This window comes from Zootoca vivipara, chromosome 5 (assembly GCF_965207765.1).
Source record: "Zootoca vivipara chromosome 5, rZooViv2.hap1.1, whole genome shotgun sequence".
NCBI lineage: Eukaryota > Metazoa > Chordata > Lepidosauria > Squamata > Lacertidae > Zootoca > Zootoca vivipara.
In genome coordinates this window covers 44301186-44321793 of record NC_142588.1, presented here as the reverse complement: position 1 = coordinate 44321793, position 20608 = coordinate 44301186, and the positions used below count along the sequence as shown (strand labels likewise).

Here is a 20608-nt window from a genome sequence, read left to right as displayed (position 1 = left end):
GGTTTAAGAACAGACTTCTGGAACGGATTAAGTTCATAAACCAAGGAACCACCGTATAGACATTGATATGTGTATTTCAGAGGCCTTTGGAAGCTTGGATTTCCTTTTGGGTAGTGTGAGAGATTGCAAATGAAGGTTATGTTATAGCTAATTACATTTGGGAATAATTGCATTTTATGCTTAGGAATAGCTAGCAATGTCATTTGAAAATTCTAGGTTTATTTAATAGGAAGTAGTTCAAAAAATAGTATTTGCTGTAAATGTGTTTATGTCTAAATGTGACAGTAGTGTAAAAGGCAGAATAGCAAGACATATTAAAGAACGGAAATAAAATAACAACACTGCAATGTTTGACATCCTGCTTTGAAGTCTCTCATTATTTGTTACTATTTGAAGTAATTTTCAAAAGAAAAGTATACAATTCATCCAGAGGGAAGCATGAAAGCACAGTTCTAAAGAACTGAGTTAAATGTCTGGGCAATTAAAATTCATCTGCAGGTACAGCCAAGATATATATAGGGGTGCACATTGACAGTGTGTATTCCTGCATGTATCCCAAATTGGCATGCTCTCTGAATCACACCACACTGTTAACAAACACCTGTGAGAAATGTTAAAAGCACAATGCACTATTTGTAAAAAATGTATATATTACCATTCAGCAAACATGTATCTAAATAAAGTGTATTCACAGTGCTTCCAAAAAATGTTAAGACTCACGATTTGTAAATACTGTATCAGAATGGAAAAAGTCCAGGGGCTGGAGTGTCACCACGGAGAATATATCTCTTAGTGTGGTATGCAAAGCAGTTGAAAGCGTGTCTCAGAAAGTTCTTTTAAGTAATGATGTATGCATAAGCCTAACACATTAAAAGCGCTAGCGAGTTAGTTGGCCAAGCGATTTTGTCAATTTAGTAGGTGATTCAAAACTGCTTATGGAACTGAAACCAGAAAACCTTCATACAAGGAAAAGTCTCAGTTCTCCAAGATAGTGTGCTGCAGTGAACAAGAAAGGAACGGGACTGTATAAACTTTCCTATTTAGGGGGAAATGTTTAAAACGGGCAGTACTACCAATAGTTTCTCCACATAAGCTTCCCTTTCTTTCAATAATCCTTGTATCCTTTGTTGTAGACGATACCACTGATGTTGGTGAAGAAGACAGCTTCCTGGGGCAGACTTCTGCACATCCTAATCCCCCACCAACTTTCAGTTATTTCTCCCAAGTTCCTAGCAGCAGTGATCCCTTTGGAAGCATTGGGCAGCCATCCTTAGGCGCAACATCCCCACCCCAAGCTGGAACATCTGTTTTCTCTAAGACTTCAGTTTCTCTCCCACTTCTGCCTGGATCACAAGATGGGCCAAATGCTTTCTCAGCTCCTCTTTCCAAATCACAGCCTTTTAATACGCCACCTGCTTCAGGAATTGGTTCATACACTGGTCCTCCACCAACTGGCTTCTCAACTCCTCCTCCTGCCATATCGCAGCAAGGCTACAACCCATATCGCCATACTACTTTAAGCAGTAGAGCTAATCCTTACATCACTCCACCACAACTTCAACAGACACAAACACCCACCCAGAGTGTTCAGCCTCCAGTCTCTGTACCACCTATGCACATGTATGCTACTCCAGGGACACTGCCACCGGTATGGAAAGTGATTTTTAGCTTTTGGAATTGGTATAAAACTTTTAAGGGTCCTCTCGTGACCTAGCTTGCCCTGCCCTGCATCTTCCAGCACCTCCATTAGTTCAAAGTAGTAATTACTAAATTCATGGGGAGGGAAAGAGAATCGGAAAATATTGATCAGTTGATAGAGAAAATAAGAAACAGCAGTATTTTACAGCATTAATTTAGTATGATGAACAGTGAGAGTTATGCTACAAAAGCTGCCTTTTGGAACGCTCTAGAGTCTAGACATTCCCTGAAACTTTACAGAACACTGCCAGATCACAGGGCAAAGAGAAAATAGGAAAATAAGATTGTTCTTGATTATATGGAATATTCTTAATTTTTGTTAATAAAATCACGTCTAGACTGCTTTTCATTGAAAAAGTAGAAATAAAGTAATATATCTGTATAACAGCACCACTGTAATACCAGAATAATTATGAACTGGCATCAGCCATCAGGGAAGACAGTATTGACAATATTTAACCAAATCAAATGAGAGACATTAGAAAATATTTGGCCCAAATACAAACATGCCTACACATACAGACACAAATTAGGTTTTGCATTCAACTTGATAACTTTGAAACCTGCACTGAATTGGATGCTGATAGAGGGCTTTGGAGAAGGTACCAGGAACCCCTCACTCTGAATCAAGCTTGTATTTAATGACATAGTAATCAAATGTATGGAATGAAGAATCTCAGGATCATTTTGTTGGATCTGACCAATTCTAGAATTGTATAAATGTATGATAATAATGTACATGATCAATGTAATCTGGAGGGCGGTGGATTTTGTGTTTATACAAATTAAGAATTTTATATATTTAAACTGGTTTCATTTTCAGTTTTCTTCACCTCAGTCAGCTGTGGCTCCCATGTCAGCAGGCCCTTTGGTGAAAGCACCTCCCATCTTACTACATAACCAATATGAGCCAGTTCAGCCCCATTGGTTTTACTGCAAGGAGGTGGAAAACAAGGAGCTATGGATGCCATTCAGTGTCCTAGATTCTACAACACTAGAGGAAGTTTATAACTCTGGTAAGGCCTCTGCACTTTTCATTTATGTGATGGCTTTTTGGCTTTGAAAATAAAGAGGAATAACAAATTGCTGATGATTTACAATGAGAAGGCAGAAATACTAACCCGTCCCAATCTAGTACCCTCCAGACATTTTGGTCTGCAACTCCAATCAGCTGCAGACAGCATTACCAGTGTTCAGTCCAAAACATCTGGAAGGCACCAGGCCAAAGAAGACTGCTGTATACATTTGCATATATTTACATATTCTTATGCAGGTGTTTCTTAAATGGGAACGTGATATATGGTCAGTTCCACATTCAGATTTCAGATTGACTCTTGTGTATAAATCCCATGTCCTGATTTTGTTTTCATAGGCAGCTCTTTGTTTTATTCATCTTGGCAACTTCTATGTGAGCAATTAGAGAGGCATAGTTTGCTGGCCAGGAGACTATAAATAGGAAAGTTGACTAACCTTATTTTGAGCATTGAGCACTGATTTGTCATTAAATGCAGATAAATTTCAAAGTTTGTCCTGGCTGTATAAATTAGATTCAACAGAAATTAATGGAACAAATAAAGAACTATACATGAATGACTATCATTGGGTGGGGAGGGTGTGATGAAATAGGTGGTGGTTATTCAGGAGAGTATATTTTAATTAGAATACAATTCTATTTAAAATAAACAATGAACATTGATCTGCTCCAGTTATCTAATAGGTCGAATTTGGATGCCATTCTTCAGAGTACTGGTATCCAATTTACAGAATTGTAGATTTGGAAGATACCCCAACTAGGGTAATCTAGTCCAAACCCCTGGGATGCAAGAATCACAACTAAATAATCCCTGACAGATTGCCATACAATCTCCTTTTTAAAAAAACCTCCAATGAAGCAGAGTCCCCCACCTCCTGACGGAGTCCATTTCATTGTCGTACAGCTCTTAACTGTCATAAAGTTATTCCTAATGTTGAATCAGAATCTCATTTCTTGTAATTGCAATCCATTGGTTTGGGTCTTCTCTCTGGGAGTAGCAGAAAACAAGCTTGCTCCATCTTCCAGGCGGCAGCCCTTCAGATATTTGAAGATGACAATCATATCACAGAATTATTGCCTTATGTCATAGACTGCCTACATTCGGATCCACACCAGTGAACATAGTGGAGCAACTGGGGAAAGAGACATGCAATGGCAAGTCTAGAAATATTTCAAAGGTGCCAAGTTTCCCAGTAACACATTTGGTTTGACCTCTCAGTTTCATTGTTCTAATATAAAATTTGAAGAGAAGGAAAAGTGAATATTTCCTTCTTGTTTCTAAATAAGCATCAGTTTGTCAGTTGAAGGATTCCAAGGTAATAAAACATTTTTAATGCTTCTAGTGCAACCTGATCCAGAGAATGTTGTCCTGAGTACTGACGGAGGACGTTATGATGTTTATCTCTATGACCGAGTGAGGAAAGCTGTATATTGGGAAGAAGAGCCATCTGAAGTGAGAAGATGTACTTGGTTTTATAAGGGAGATAAAGATAGCAGGTTTATTCCTTACACTGAGGATTTCAGCGAAAAGCTAGAGGTGAGTGTTCTTAAACTGGCTGAATAATGTGTGTGTGATGGCTTACTGAAAATTGGAATTTGAAAGGGGTCAGATTTTATGGGAAGATACAAAATACTGACTGTGGAGTGTTGATAAAATCCCAGTCTGTACTATTGCTATTGTTACTGCTGGTGGTGTTGTACAATGACCAACATTATTATTATTATTATTATTATTATTATTATTATTATTATTATTATTAATGATGCATCTGAAATACTCACTGTTGTAAGATCAGTGAAGTGTGCTTCATCCACACAGTCCTGGTTATTCACTGATATTTCTAATAAACATAAAGGAGGTTAGGATGTTCTGCACTACCACTATTTGTCTTTAAATGGGGTTAATTGAACTTTATGTTGATGTTCAACCTACTCTGAGATTCAGCCTCAGAGTAACAGAATATCTGAGGCTTGGGGGGAAACATACGGTATATATCCTACTCTGTATTTTAAAATGCACGCCAACTTGGGAATTTGGGTTAGCAGGCAGGCTAGAAAAACACTGAATAAGTACATGGAAACAGTAATGTACACAGTGACATTCAGCATTGTTTGTATAGATTTCTGCTCATGTGTCATGACCCCTCCCCTCTGTGACCCCACCCCCAAATCTGTACTGGCAGCAAGCTGGGGGGATCCTCCAGAGGAGGTTTCAGGGACATGAGGAACTACAGACCGGATCAGAGGATGGAGAAGTTCTGTTGTGCAAGCTAAATTCAAAATATTGGAGTTTTGATACTACAGAACTGTCAATAAATGAATGTGGTATAAGCTGTTTATGGCACTGTCCTTTGACATGACATCTTGATGCTTAGTTTCTTTATGATTTTACAAAACTGTTCTTTTTTCCAGGCAGAGTATAAGAAAGCTGTGACCACAAATCAGTGGCATCGGCGACTGGAATTTCCAGGTGGAGAGACTATTGTTATGCATAATCCTAAGGTAATAAGAATTTTTGTTGCACAATAGCATTGCATGTGTGGTTAGAGCAGTATGTAAAACTCAGCATAACTTGAGCTTCTGTTCACGGAAGGTGCCTGCCTCCACTTCCAATTTCTCACAGTCTCTTCCTCAGTGCCAGAACTGATCCCACTGCAGGATCTCCTGACCCTTAGGAGCTAGAGATGCAGAAGAGTCATTCTTCACCCACCCTGTTCCTTGAATGCATCTCTGGTTGCAACCCCAAGTATTTAAATGTAGTGTGTTGTCCACTGATTTTTTTCCAGGTTATAGTTCAGTTCCAGCCTTCTGCAATACCAGATGAATGGGGTACCATACAAGATGGGCAGACTAGGCCAAGAGTGGTAAAACGTGGAATTGATGAGGATCATGAGGAAATTCCAGATGGTGAGTGGTTTAGGACAGAGGGCTCTCATATTAGCTTATTCCCCCCCCCTTAATAAATAATGGGGTAGAATGCAGGCCATACGTTTTCCATGCCCTACATGTAGCAGAGTTTGTTGGACTTTTCTGATTTGGTTGGCTTTGCCAGCAAGGGGCCTAATGAGGTAGTTCCATGGAGATAAATTCAGGTTTATTTGGGGGAGGAGAACCCTCCCATCTATTCCTTACTTTATTAATATTACAAGTTTTAAATTGCTTCCTCATCCCAAACAGCACTCCAAGCGGTGAACAACAATATCAAAATAAAATAAAATAAAATATGGAAATAGACAAATGTACCTTTAGAGATATGATCTGATGGTAATAAATATTTATATAAAAATCTGTCACTTTCCCAAACTTGTTCCTTTTTTAATTTAGCTGTGAGTCCCTGCTACCAGCCTGTTTGTGTCTGTTGTGTGGGGGTGAGGAGGGAACATGGGGATCTTCCTCCTCTATGCAGTTAACAGTGTAGTTCGCTGGCAAGCTGTGCTGTAGCCCAGGTCCTGCTCTGGAAGCCAATTGGCCATGCTGGTTGGTTTCTTGTGGCAAGGCCTCAGACTCGATTGGAGAGGGAACCTTTCCGCAGAGCATTTAATACATGGTTAGGAAGCCTGAGGCTCTTCAGATGTTGCTTAAGTCCAAGTCCCTTCAAACCCATTTGGCATGGTCAGAAATGGTGGGCGTTATATTCCAGAAACACCAAGAAGGCTAGAGATTCCCCATTGCTATTTGTTGAAAGCTGTTGCTATTTCTTTTTACTTTTATAGGTGAGGTGTCTCAAATCGATCATCTAGTATTCATGGTCCATGGCATTGGCCCTGTCTGTGATCTGCGATTCAGAAGTATCGTTGAATGCGGTGTGTGTTTAGACCGTGTGTATGCAGGAGTTTCTTTTGCGGATATCTTATTGTGTCCTAATTTACTCTTGTCACCATTTATATATTATTGATAAGTTACGCTATTGTTGATTAATGCAAGAGTGGGGAACATCAACCATGGGGGTTGAATACAGGCCTCCAGTTTTTTCTGTCTGGCCCTAGGGGTACCCAACCCCATTCCCACCTTCTCCCCGGCCTGCTCCTCAGCAGCTGTGTTCCACACCATTCTGCAGTGTGTCCTTGAACTGATAATACCTATCACTTGCTTGGATATGGAGATGTTAGGATTAGAGTTCCCCAAGTCCTGGGGGACCTCTGGCTCAGTGGTTAATTAGCAGAGTCGCAGACCTCTTGCCATAGTGTGCACTCCAATAAAAACACTGGACGCAAAAGAGTAATTACCGGTAGTAATAATTTACTAAAAATAATTTACTAATGCATGAATCTTGTGGTTCTTTGTCAAAGCCTTGACAAAGTGCATCTTGAGCAAAAAAAAAAAGCAGTTCAGCATATAAAATCCAACACTATACAAGAATACACTGAGAGTGAGAAAGAAAGAATCCAGGCAGAGAGATAGAGAATCGAAAGTAAAATGAAACTGCTCACTGGGTAGCTGATATTTGTTCCCAGTGACCTTGAAGTGAGATGTAGTCAAAACAATATCCAGCTTGCTTCTTAGCAGAAATGAAAAGTGCCAACCAGCTAGAATTCCGTCCAGAATGTTCCAGCTTCAGCATCTGCACATACAAAGAATATGCTAGAAAAAACTTCTGTTTACTTCGATAAACTGGAAATAGTTTCTGTACCTGAGAAACGCCATTAACCCTGACAGGAAATATGTGTGTGTAGAAACTTTTATGTGGCAGGAATGTAGCCTACTGTTCAAAAGCAAGTGTTGCATTCACTTTCCTACACACCTTGTGACAGTCACCCCCCCCCCTTTTTGCCCCTCACCTTGCCCACCTTTGGCATGTGGCCCCCTAGAATGGGGGATATCTAGAAGGGAATGTGTCTTGTTATTCTGAAAAAGATTCCCCACCTTTGCCATAGGAGCATATAATCATGGGTCCATAGGCTTTTATGGCACACCACTTATTAGATATCATGTGTCAAGGGTGCTTCCCAGCCGCAGAATGCACATGGCAGGTAGTTAAGTATTTATCGTCAAAGGTAACACTCCAATGGATGTTGCATGTTGCATCCGTTCAATCACTCCAATGGATGTTGCATCAAAATATCGTTTTAAAACTGAATTAAAAATATATTAGGATGGAAGGGGAAATGAAAGGATGTACTGCTGTTTTCTTTCTGAAGGGAAGGGAATGTTTACTACATAGGTAGATTAGCCAGTGATAAGTGAGGGGAAAACAGCATTATTTAGTTTTGTTGATGTAATTATTTTGTAAATAGAAGGCATGACAACCCCTTCAGTCAGAAGGAAAGAATACAAGGATAGTTGGGGTGAATTGCTCCTGCAGCCTTTTCCCAGAGTGGCTTTCTAATGTTTAAATGGGTATCACTTCAAAGTCATATGAGATTTTAAAAGCAAAATCAGATTGAAACAATGTGAAACTTTAGCTCTCTCTAATTAATGACTTAGTTTTTGTTTTGTATTGTAGTGATTGTTTTGCAAATCTTCACTTCTTCATACTGTTTATGAATTGGAAAGTTTTTAATTAGATTAGCAAGACTTCAGAAGTGTAAAGAACTGTTGGAAAATATATTTGAACACACGTAATGGGTATCAGTTTGTGGAGTTAACATTAACCTCTTCTTTTCTTCCATTTTTAAAGTTGATGATTTTCGGACAGTGTCTCTGAAATTGTTGCAGTCGCATTTTAGAAAGTCAGTAGAGGAGCTTAAAGTGAGCAGGGTCGAGTTCCTGCCAGTTCACTGGCATAGTACTCTGCATGGAGATGCAACCGGGGTGGATAGGTAGGTCTAAAATACTGAAGTACCAAAACACAGTTATTCTCCAAACTTCTAATATGTTTCAGCAGGGCTAGCTTGTTATTTGATCATTGATCACTGTCCCAGAGATGAGCTGCTGAGACAATAATGTGATAGAATGTTCTAACTGAAAACTGCTCAAATGTGTATTGCAGGTTGAGAATGAATAGTCCTATATCCCTCACTATATTTGTCTCATTAAAATAAAAGAGAACATTGAATCTGGTTTAGCGGATGCTATTAAAAGTGATCATAAAGTAATTGTGTTAAGAGTTATGTGGCTTATCATAATGGAAACAAGCCAAAGGACTTGCACTCTTTTTTGGTGCAGCTACAATAAGATGAGAAGCATTTGATTCTGCTATTGATTAGTCACAGTTTAGTGTTACATCCAACCACAACAAATTGTTCTTAATCTTTTAAAGAAACTGTTCTTAATCTAGCTATATATTCATTCATTTTGCAGTATATGAATATTGTTAAATAAAAATATATGAAAGATTTGATGCATCAGATTACATAGACAGAAATAGCTGATATTTCACTACAAAGAATCTTAGAAGCATTCCTGCCAAAATATGTAAATTAGCATTTCCTTGAATCTTACTATACTAGTACATATTTTGTTTAAAAAAACAATTTTTTCAACAAAATAACCATATGTTAGTCAAAATGCCACATTTTTCCGTGTATTGGATGAGGTTTTTTGACACAAAAATAATGTCAAAAAACTGGGGTCGTCCAATAAACGGATAGTGGCATGGGGGGGGGGGGGAGATGCCGCTGCACGCAGGGAGTGATCTGGGGGCGCTGACTAGTGGTGCACAACTTCTGATGCCACAGTGAGCGGGGAGCGATCTGGGGGTGCTGGCTGTTGGCGCGCAGCTTCCCCCGATGCCACTGCACGCGGGAAGCAGTCCCTAGATCGTTTTCCGCATACAGCAGTATTGGGGGAAGTTGCCCTCTGGCCAACCAGCAACTTCCCTCCGTGCTGCTGCACGAGGGAAACACTCCCTACCTGCACGCAGGAAATGATCTAGGGAGTGTTTCCTGCCCACAGCTGCGTGGGGGGAGGGGCTCAACAACTTTGGGCCATCTCCCCTCATTTTCTTAAAATTGAGTCCCCCCAAATAGGTGGGGTGTCTTATACATGGGGGTGTCTAATAGAGTGAAAAGTATGGTACTATATAGTGCAGACTCTATATAAATGGTAGGGCTTGTATCCAGCAGTGTTGCTCAGCTGACTGTAAGGCTTATGTTAGTGGAACAGGGAGGGAAGCGCTGCACCCCAAATCTGCTCTGGAAGTTGGAAGGCCTTGACTGTAACTAATAGCTATTGGGATCATCCTGTTTTTAGCTAAGCTCTTTGGTCATGTAATGAAAATGACTTGGCTATTAATCTATTGATTTTTTTGTTCCCAGGAATATTAAAAAAATAACTTTGCCGACCATTGGACGTCTTCGTCATTTCACCAACGAGACTCTACTTGACATACTGTTTTACAATAGCCCCACCTACTGTCAAACGATTGTGGATAAAGTAGGACTGGAAATGAACCGTCTCTATGCACTTTTCATGAGTAGAAACCCTGACTTTAAAGGAGGAATCTCTGTTGCTGGTCATAGTTTGGGTAAGGCTACAACTTAAAAATGATAAGCTCTTTCAACAAAAAACTATTTTTAAAAATTCCACAGTTCTTGAGAGATGTCCAATGTTTGGTTTTGTGATGGCTTGGACACACCCTTGCTGTAATCTGGTTTACATGCAGGAAACACCTCTAGGTCGTCTGAAACTATAAATATGTTTGAGAGAACAGACCAAGAGTTCAGCATACGTCTTTCTATTTAAGTTTGGACAAGATTAATGCTCTCCTGCAACATCTTGTTTTGCTTCTCCAGGTGCGTTAATATTATTTGATATCCTGTCCAACCAGAAAGATTGGACTTCCACAGTTAATTCTGTGGCTCCTGTCGCTACCAATGGTATTGGGAAGGATGCGGCTGAATATGATCAGCAGGTATTTGTGCTAAAAAGCAATTTTCCTTAAAACTTGTGTGGCAGTAGTGGCTCTTTTAACTGTTTAAACCATCTTTAAAACACTGGAAATATGCAGCCTAATCAATCTGCTCTGTCTACATACTTTATGGGCTGCCTTTTGCATGTGGCAGCTTCATGCAAATAAAGATCCCTGGAAGATCAGGGGTATCTGCTGCAGAAGGTTGGGTAGGGTATCTGCAGAAGCTGTCAAGAATGATGCATAACGGGGCAGGCCTCTTATTCACTGCAATAATAACCTGAATAAGGCTATTGCTTAGTTACATTTCCCTGGATATACCTTTGATTTCCACATACTGTTAGGAATTGTTTTTTTTTTATCGCAATATATTTTTCTTTCTTTCAAGATGACAGCAGAGTCTAATTCTGCTGGTTCTATACATTCCAACGATGAGCAAGATGTGGAGGATGATATTCCAACCTTGCAAAGAACCCTGGAAATGCTTAGCTTGTCTGAGTACATCAGCACGTTTGAAAAGGAGAAGATTGACACAGAATCTCTGGTATTTACATTAGCACGGGAATGTAGCAAGTTAAAATGGACTGTCGACTAATTTTACAAAAGGTGGAAATGTGTAATCCAGGGGTGGGCAACCTTAACTTTGTTCATGTGGTCCTTTGCCTAATTTCATGCGAGTGGTAAGGATGTAGTGGCAGAAAGAGGGGAAAAAGGGAGCACCCCACTTTTGGCTCTCCCTGGCCACCACCAGCATGTGGGCACCAATATATTATTCCTGAGGAGATGCAGCCCTTGGCAGAAGAAAGGTTCCCCATCCCGATATAATGGTTTTAGCATAACACACCCATCCCAGATACGTAAAAATAAAAATACCTTGTGTCAGGAGACGGGGTTCTGGACATACCCACACCTATAAATGCATTGCAAGAAAGAGTGGAGGGATTTGCAGAGCATCACGAGCCAGCCCGAGTGTACCCAAAAGCAACACTTTCCACACAGTCTGTGTCTGTCACTACTGACAGTATTCACATATGGCGGCAATAATAATACTGTAATCATAAATTAATATGCCACCCTTCATCTGAAGACGACAGGGCCGTTTGCAACATAAACCTGTACCTTAGAAAAAATTACCAGCACCCAGTCTAAACTATAGGTCTGTAGCTGTTTTTATTTTTATATAATAACTTCCATGTGTATAACACTTCCAGGGATCATTTCTATAGTTTGTAACTATAGAGGAATGTGAGATTAGAAGCCTGCCGTACTTAACAGTCTGGAATTAAGATCAAGGGAGGGAAATGGAAGCATATCTAAATGAATGAACTATATGCTGTTTTTTAAGTTACATATATTTAGGCTTAGTTAAATGAGTGTATTTGGACATGTATTGCACTCGAAACAAAATAAAAAAATTCCTTCCAGCAGCACCTTAGAGACCAACTAAGTTTGTCATTGGTATGAGCTTTTGTGTGCATGCACACTTCTTCAGATACACTGAAACAGAAGTCACCAGATGCTTATATATAGTGAGAGAGTGGGGAGGGGTATTACTCCCTCCTTGTGGTGGTAGTGGGTGATTGACTGACTGATAGCTGTTGATGACTGTTAATGACTGCAATTGGTCTTACAGGAAAAAGCAAGGGGAGAGATGGCTGAAGATTGTATTGCAGTATTTACTTTGCCTGAAATAGTTAGAATTTGTGGTTCCAGAATTTTCTTTGTTGGATATCTCTCTGTTACTAAAATATGCAAATATAAACTGTGTTCTTAAAAAGAGAATAAGTAAACCTTAATACATATATTTTTTACAAAACAGCTGATGTGTACGATTGATGATCTGAAGGAAATGGGAATACCTCTTGGGCCGCGAAAGAAGATAGCAAACTTTGTAAAAGACAGAGCGGCCAAACAGGTAGGGAATGATAGCTTTGCAAGCCAGAACTACTGTATGGCAGTAATTTGTTGAATTTTGTTGTTGTCCAATACTCCAATTGGTAAACTATAAACACAGCCTTGTGAGACAAAAGGATAGCAGAGTAAATCGATCTGCCTACGAACAACTTTGGCTGTGTTGCATACTTGCCCAGCATGCTTCCATCACGAAAGTCAAACCTCGTTTCTAAACGTCCCGGAATTTTTCCTTCCCAGTTTAGATAACAGCCTAATTGCAGCAAACGTCTTATCCAGCTTTCAGTGCCCTTGCGTGCCTGAGAAAATAACTCACTTTCACTCCCTTGTTCATTAAAACAGAGATTTATTGCTTAAAGCAACTCCAGCCAGGAGAAGACAGGTCCATCTTGGCTGGAACTGCGACACACACAGACAGAATTAAAACATACAATCTCATATATGACAGAAAGTTTACAACAGTACACATATAGTTCCTGTTCCTGTTTACATGACACGTCACAGGTACTTCCTGTTTATATGAGAACAGGCCCCGTGATACAGGACGACTGCTGAGCTATTAACCCTCTCAGCTCACATATTTCAATGTAACAGAGCTGCTCAAAGAATTACAAAATAGGCATGGTGAGAGTTGGATGAGAATGGGTTGGTCAAAGTAAACAAGAAATTGGTCAGAATAATACAGACAGGCACTTGTACTTCCCAGAAAGCTTAATACATGTACACAAGGCAAAAGGAAATAGCGGTTGAAAGAGAAGAGTAACAAGAGTTGCAAAGTTTTGTTTTTACAAAACTATTAGAAAAGAATACAATGTAAGCTTGATACTGTAGCATCTCCAAAATACTCCACAATCGATACCTGATTCACACATTAAATACTTCCATTGAGAAGTACACATATTTAGTTAAAATTGACTACAATTTAAATGCTCTATTTTTCCGTGTATAAGACCAATTTTCCCCCAAATTTTTTAAGTTTAAAATTGGGAGTCGTCTTATACATGGAATGTTGCAATTATTTATTTCTTAAATTTGGGCTAAAAAAATAGGGGTCGTCTTATACATGGAAAAATATGGTACTATGAATTTTAGTACTGGTTGCATCCAGCTGAATAACTACCATGTATTGTACTGTATTGACCCGAATATAAGCCACACTTTTTTCCAAATTCCAACCGTGAAAAGTTAAAGTGCAGCTTAGATTCGCCACCTTACAAAAATTGGCTTTTACGATATCGCTGCTGAAACAGACATATGGTAAAATGGAATGGGTGTGAGTGCCTGTGGAATTTTAAAGGAGCGGCTTATATTCGGGTATTGTCTTTTTTTCCTCCCCTCCCCTTTGAATTTTAAGGGTGAGGCTTATATTTGGGTGCAGCTTATATTCAGGCCAATACGGTAGTTGTTAAGAACTTCAAAGTGTGAAATGTCCAGATGCGTTGAGTCAAGAGAGCCATGGATACAGGGCATGAGATCTAGCTTCATCACTTGCTTTTCCTGAATTGTGTACGGTGGCTTGAGCCATAGATCAGCTGATTTTTAAAAAAGCAGAATCTAGTGCAAATGGATCCTATTATTCCAGTGCTTAAAAATTTTACTAGGCTGCTAGTTTGTTTCTGAATGCAATCCAAAGTGTTTGTTGAGAACCATCAAGTGCTGTATTCTCTGAGTGCCCAGAGGATCTGAAGAACGTGTTGCTCCTGTGTGGCTATGAAGGCAGGGCCTCCTGTGTGGCAGCACCCAGATTGTGATATTCCCTCTGCATGGCTATTTGTTTTTGCTTTCTGTTAAGCACCATTTGAACACTGTGCCAAGCTTTTAGTGGGATTTGACTGATATGGACCTAATTGACTTGTAATGTTATATAGACTTCTTGAGGTTTATTTTTTATTTTGCTTTGTTAAATGATTGTATGCTGCCTTGGGCACTAAAGACAGAATATAAATATTTCAAAATGAATGAATCTTAAAAGGTGATTTGAGTGAGTTAAGACTTGGTTGAATACAATAATTAAACTAAATAGAACGTAGCAGTGCGTGGTTTCTTCCCCCCTCCTCTAAAGCTTTTGAAATCTTTGCATCAATAGGAACAGAGGAAAGCAGCATTGGAGAAAAAGGCAGCAATGGAAGCCTTGATGCGGAACCAGGAAGAAGCTGCACAGGCAGCAAAGAAAGTGGTCAGTTTTGCTTCACCTTCAGAATCTGGTGTGCTCCAGGATCCATCCAAGAAAAGACTTCCAGTTGGAGCTTCAGTTTCCTCTGCCAACATAGATTATGAATATTTTGAAGTGGGCACTGGTCAGGTAAGTTTTGTGCAAGTTAAAATAGTCTTAACCAATGGAACTGTGGTTTTTTTTGACACATACCCCATCCATAGAACTGGTGCTATGATGATGGGGTCATGTGTTGTGGAAGTGGTGGGATCCTGGCCTAGAGAATGGAGTAATGGCACACGATACACTTCAGTTGTGGAAGTATACAAGTGCGTACAGTTTGTATACTGTCCATTCCACAGAAGCATTCTTTAATAAAATACGTTTTTGTTAGGCTTGTCTCGTTAGTATCAGATGAGACCTTTATATCTGTTTTGTGGGATACACCTGTGGCTTTCAAGTGGGCTGACTGACATATGAAGGAGGTATTAATCATCTCTTTTTTTAATTCTTTGTCTTCTAGGTGTCTGTGGTATATAGTGCACTTGACTTTGAGCCAGACAATTTCTTTGCTCTGGGTTCTCCAATTGGTGTATTTCTCACTGTAAGAGGAGTGGGAAAAATCGATGAAAACTACAGGCTCCCCACTTGCAAGGGATTTTTCAACATCTATCATCCGGTTAGTGAGAAGTACAGGTTTTCAATCACTTTCAGCGAAAGGACTATAGACTGACTATCCATTTAACACCTAATTGGATCTTTTTAAAAGCTCAGGAAAACAATTTGTTAGGCTGAAACTGATTTTTAACACACCTTCAGGTACTTCTGTACCAATGTATATTTAGTTAAGATAATTACTTAAGACCATTACATACAGTGGCCCTGCAAATCAGTGGAACAGCAGTGCAATACATAGACATATCTGCTCAGTGGGGCTTATGAGGTAGAGGACTGCAGCTTTCAGTTTGTTGCATCTGTACTGGATTGTGGTCATACTTTTTTATTGCATCATTAAATTTTATTTAAGAATTCATTTTAGAAATAGGTTTCCTGTGGGAAGAGCTTTTTAAGCCCCCTGCCTTAATTGGCTTTGGGGAAGTCATGTGAAGGCTCTGGAGGGCCCTGTGAGGCTCCCACAAGATTGATGCTTAGATTGATCACTGCTTTCCTTCTTGTTTCCAGCTTGATCCAGTGGCTTATAGGCTAGAACCTATGATTATTCCTGACTTGGACGTAAAACCAGTTCTTGTTCCACATCACAAAGGCAGAAAAAGGCTTCATCTTGGTAAATAAAGTGTATTCATATATTTTCTAATATGGGGATCTAGTCAGAAGGCTGGATCCAAAACTGGATCACTACTTCACAGGTCATTTTGAGAAGGTGAGCAGGACCACTCACCTGTCCATCACCTGATGTCAGGTGATTCAATGTTCACGCTGTGTTTGCAAAGGAAGAATATTGAGGGTAGTGAAAATGCTGCCTTTTATGGTCAGAGAGCTGGCAGTATTTTTATCATTTCCAGTCATAGTTCTGTGTGACCACTATGAAGAGAAGCACCTGCTTGCTCTTTGACAGTAAAAGGTGGTGGCAGAGACAGTACAGGAATCACCAGAGGCGTTAGCTCCAACCTTTGAGATGCTTGGATCAGACAACAGACCTCCACACCTGTTGTCATAGGATGTCAGGTGACTGGTGTCAGGTGGGCATGGTTTGCCCCAAATGACCCCGCCGGCTAATTAGACCCATGGGCTGGAGGTTTTCCATCACTGTTGTAGATTATAATACACAAACAGAAGAAGGTTTATTCTCAGAAATAAAGTTCCCTGTGATTTCATTTTACATAATTTCACTGACCATTCTGAAAGAGCAAATGTGTCATAAGGCTTTCTCCATCCATTATTTTTCCTCTCAAATTACCATTTCCCTCCACATTGGGCCTTGGGGAACAAAGATATTTTGGGGTCCTCACATCTCTTAGTATAGTGGGTAAGGATACATGGTGGTAATATTCTATTACGTCTCTTTATGAATGCTTTTGCAATGCTGTGCATGTGGTGGCAGCTGTGTAATCCCTATTGTTTGTAGCGATATACTGTATTCCTCTTAATTTCTACTCATGGAAAAGTTTCACTTACAGACATTTGCGTAGACAGCTGCAAAATAGTATCAACTCCTATAGCTGCATTGTGATAAGATGGGATGCTTGAGGATATTGTCCTTGCATTTTTAATGCATTTCGTTTATTGGTATCGGCTGCCAAAGTACTAGTTGTCTCAAGTTCCTTTTAGAACTTAAGCAACTCTACAATCCAAATCTGTCCTGAAGGTGGCAGAATAGCTCATTTCATGGAAGGTATATTCAGTTTTTCCTCCTAAATGCGCTCTAAATAAGTTGGTGCCTCTGGAATAATGCTTGTCTTACAAGTCATCATTTCTGTGGCGTTTCTAATTATTGGAGAATGGTTCTCGTTTCAGAATTGAAGGATTCTCTTTCTCGAATGGGATCAGACCTGAAACAGGGTTTCATCAGCTCATTGAAAAGTGCTTGGCAAACCCTGAATGACTTTGCACGTGCTCACACATCTTCCATTCAGCTCCAAGCAGAACTGGAGAAGGTAGCTCATCAGATAAAAGCGGAAGAAGAAAAAGATGAGGCAGACGGTTAGTTGTTGCATGGCTATTACATTTTCAGTAATTACTGTAAATGTTAAGTGACTGGGACATGCCCCAGTTTTATTACCTTTGTATTAGGAAGTTAAGCTTGATGCCTTTAGGCTTGCTTTAGATTCGTACCTATCCTGAATATCTAACTCTGTAGCCTCTGGGTAATTCCCCCAACATATAATCTTTGAATTTATTTTTACTTTGAACACTGTCTGAAGGAGAGTTTTGTCTAACATTTTTCACTTTGTGCCTTTTGAACTTTTGTTGGCCAAATTGAAAGCATCCTCTTGCTAGCTCTACAAGCTTCATGTACAGACCACATAAAAATGGGGCACATCTCTTGAAATGAATTGCCCTTGTAATACTGTCTCCAGATGATACTCTTCCGAGTGACCAGCAGTTTGCCAGCTTCATCCTGTCTGTGAGGAATATAGCTTACCACTGTTTTCCTTGCTTTTGTCAAAGCCGCAAAAGCTTTTTGGCAACATCAAAATTCGTGCTAGTGTAATCAGATGGAATTAATGTATTAATATTGACAAGTACTGAAGACCTTGACGGGTCCCAGAAACCTGATGGGAGTTTTGGCTTTTTTTTTGATTAACAGTCCCTACTGTACCTTGTCACAAACTGTTTTTGAACCTCTCCTCAGTTTTTAAGTGTAGTTTGTAAAATAGTATGAAGGCTTGCAGTTTGAGAAACACAACCACAGAGGTCCCTTTTGGTAACTGAAACAAGCCAGAGAATTCAATATGGGAAGCGTTTTGCTTTGGCTTTTATGGCAGGATATTCTGACTGTTACTTTGTTTGAGATAATATGATGAAACACCACACAAATATTGGCTGTTGTTCTGTTATTAAATACTTCGAAAGTTTGACCTCCCGTAACTTATGCTTCTGTCTTTTACTATTAGGAACATATAGGAGCTGCCTTGTAGTGACATACCATTGGGCCATCTTGCTGAGCAAGCCCAGTGGTCAGGGATGATGGGAATTGTAGTCCAAAAACAGCTGGAGACCCAAGTTTGGGAAACCCTGGTCTACACTGACTGGATGCAGTTCTCCACGGACTCAGGCAGGAGACTCTGCCAGCCCTTCCTGGAGATACAGGGGGTTGAACCCGAGACCTGCTTCTAAGGCAGATGCTCTACTGAGCTACAGCCCTTCCCACATTGTGTAGATAATAGGAGGAACCCACAGCTGTAACAACCCAGACAATATTCCAACAAGCTTAAAATGGATAAAGTGTAATAGGGACAGCAGAAAGGCAGCACCAGGAATTCATCAAAGATTCAATTGACCATGTACTTTTCATGCTCTGTTTCCTTCTGCTGCCACAGAAAAGATGATTGAAAGCCCAGATCTTTCAAAAGATGAAGACTTGGCTGTAAAAGTTGGTTTGCTAAATGGAGGACGGCGTATTGATTATGTGCTGCAAGAAAAACCCATTGAAAGTTTCAACGAGTATTTGTTTGCTCTACAGAGTCACTTGTGCTACTGGTAATAATATTTTATTCTAATATGACACACAGCTTCACGTTCTTTCCTGCATTTATTTTAGCTGTTTCTTTGCTAGCCTTTTTGGGACTTATATGCAGGAGCAGTGCAGGAGCGGGTGGCGAGAAGCCATCACTGGCATTGCTACTTACCTGGGCAGGGTGGGGGTGAGGTCGGGGCCATGCCTGATGGGCAGGGTCACTCTTGCTGGTGCAACCACATGTCCCTAATCTTGCCCCCACCCTGCCTCAGCCCTATCTAGGTAAGCAACAGTGATGCTGGTGTTGGGAGGGCAGCTACTTGTATTTTTGTTCCGACTGTTAACGCCTTCCACACTGAGGATCAGAACATTACAGCAAATATACAACACAGTTTGCTGCGTGTGAATACCCACGCATTGATTGCATCTTATTTTGTTCATAAGAGCAGTTTTTGCACCAGATAAGAGTTTTTCACTGTAATGTTTTTAGCATGGCTTGAGTTTCTCAGGGCTAGAATAAATTTATGTACAACAGAGTTTTCTGGTCTGTGGCACAGGGCAGATAGTGGATAGACCTGCCATTGTACCAATTTGGTCTCGTTGGTAAACATACAAGAGATCCCTCTCCTTGTACCAATGCAGTGTTCGCAGTCACAAAAGGTTAATGTGAAATGCCACATACTGCAGACCAGACAAAGCACAGCATTTGCACTCTCCAGTGGAATGCTGCCTTTTGCAGGCACACCGCAGGATCAGAGCTGCCTACAGCAGTGGGGTTTGGTGGAGAAAATAAGGACTTGGTGGTATTACTCCTACTCCTACTACTACTGTGATTGTGCTAATATTTAACAAAGTATTGTGTGCATGAGAAGTATGCCTGATGTGTACCAGTAAAAGGTGCTTTTCTGGAGACAAACAAATTATTTGTTTTTAATGGGGTGTGGGTGTCCAAAATATAAAGATAGTGATGGGGGTGTTTTTAAGTATGGGTTTATGTTTCTTGAGAAACAGGGAATGAGGATACTTCCTATTGAGCAGTTAGCCTAACTACTTTTATGATTTGACCACGCCATCACATCGTAGAGCATTTATGTTCGCCCGCTATCCGGAAGGCTTAAGGGCACCCCCTACCAGAACAGACTCTGCCCCTGTGGCCAGAATGTGCCGGACTCTATGGACCACATGATTATGGAATGCCCTCTTTCTAACATCTCCCGCGTTGGCCCTTCGATGCCCTCTTTGTGGCTCAGGGCCCCTTCCAATAAACAGCACGTGGTCTAGTTCCTGTTGAGGGACGACTCCCCTTTACTCACTAGAGTTATGGTGCAATACCTGACCAGGATTTTTGAAATCAAATCCAGTACATCTGGCCTACCCAATAGTGACTGCTGAGGATTCCCTATCCTCCACCCTTTCCCCCTATTCATTGTGTGTTTTAGAATCATCCTATATATAGATGGTTTGTATGATTCTATTGTTTTATATATGCCAATAAAGGTGTTGTGAATAAGAGCAGTTAGTCATTTAAAATAACCATCCAAACAGTATTTTAAAGTTTGCTCCGGAATTTTAATTGACTAGCTGGTGCAATAAAACGTATTATCTTGCTTGTTCTGCATCTGTGTGGGTTTGCTGTGGGACTAATATTGGAATCTGTTTTGTTTGGTGTATGCTAAAAAGATAGCTGTATATTGTTCTCCGTAAGGTGGCACTCTTGGGCTTTTTAAAATTAAAATCTATTGATCAATAAATTATAACATTAGTAGGCTTCTTAAAAGTAGTTTGGTAGGAAGGGGGCAAATGATTACTTGCATATAGAGCTCCACTTGTTATCTAGGTGGTAGACAAATATAACCCTTTTCTATTTGTGCAATATTTACTCTTGTA

At 40.1% G+C, this 20608-nt stretch overlaps 1 protein-coding gene across 1 annotated transcript in view; it reads left to right on the top strand.

Annotated features, from left to right (window-relative positions):
* The window catches only part of SEC23IP (SEC23 interacting protein), a 28169-nt gene that overhangs the window by 1502 nt on the left and 6059 nt on the right, over positions 1 to 20608 (top strand). Inside the window, exons 2-17 of the mRNA XM_060274785.2 lie at positions 1134 to 1648; positions 2522 to 2714; positions 4075 to 4268; positions 5144 to 5233; positions 5518 to 5638; positions 6445 to 6534; positions 8349 to 8490; positions 9928 to 10136; positions 10405 to 10523; positions 10909 to 11064; positions 12340 to 12435; positions 14518 to 14733; positions 15107 to 15262; positions 15766 to 15868; positions 17059 to 17244; positions 18585 to 18744. Coding sequence (XP_060130768.1) covers positions 1134 to 1648; positions 2522 to 2714; positions 4075 to 4268; positions 5144 to 5233; positions 5518 to 5638; positions 6445 to 6534; positions 8349 to 8490; positions 9928 to 10136; positions 10405 to 10523; positions 10909 to 11064; positions 12340 to 12435; positions 14518 to 14733; positions 15107 to 15262; positions 15766 to 15868; positions 17059 to 17244; positions 18585 to 18744 — 2746 coding nt within the window. The remainder of the gene's footprint in view (positions 1 to 1133; positions 1649 to 2521; positions 2715 to 4074; positions 4269 to 5143; positions 5234 to 5517; positions 5639 to 6444; positions 6535 to 8348; positions 8491 to 9927; positions 10137 to 10404; positions 10524 to 10908; positions 11065 to 12339; positions 12436 to 14517; positions 14734 to 15106; positions 15263 to 15765; positions 15869 to 17058; positions 17245 to 18584; positions 18745 to 20608) is intronic.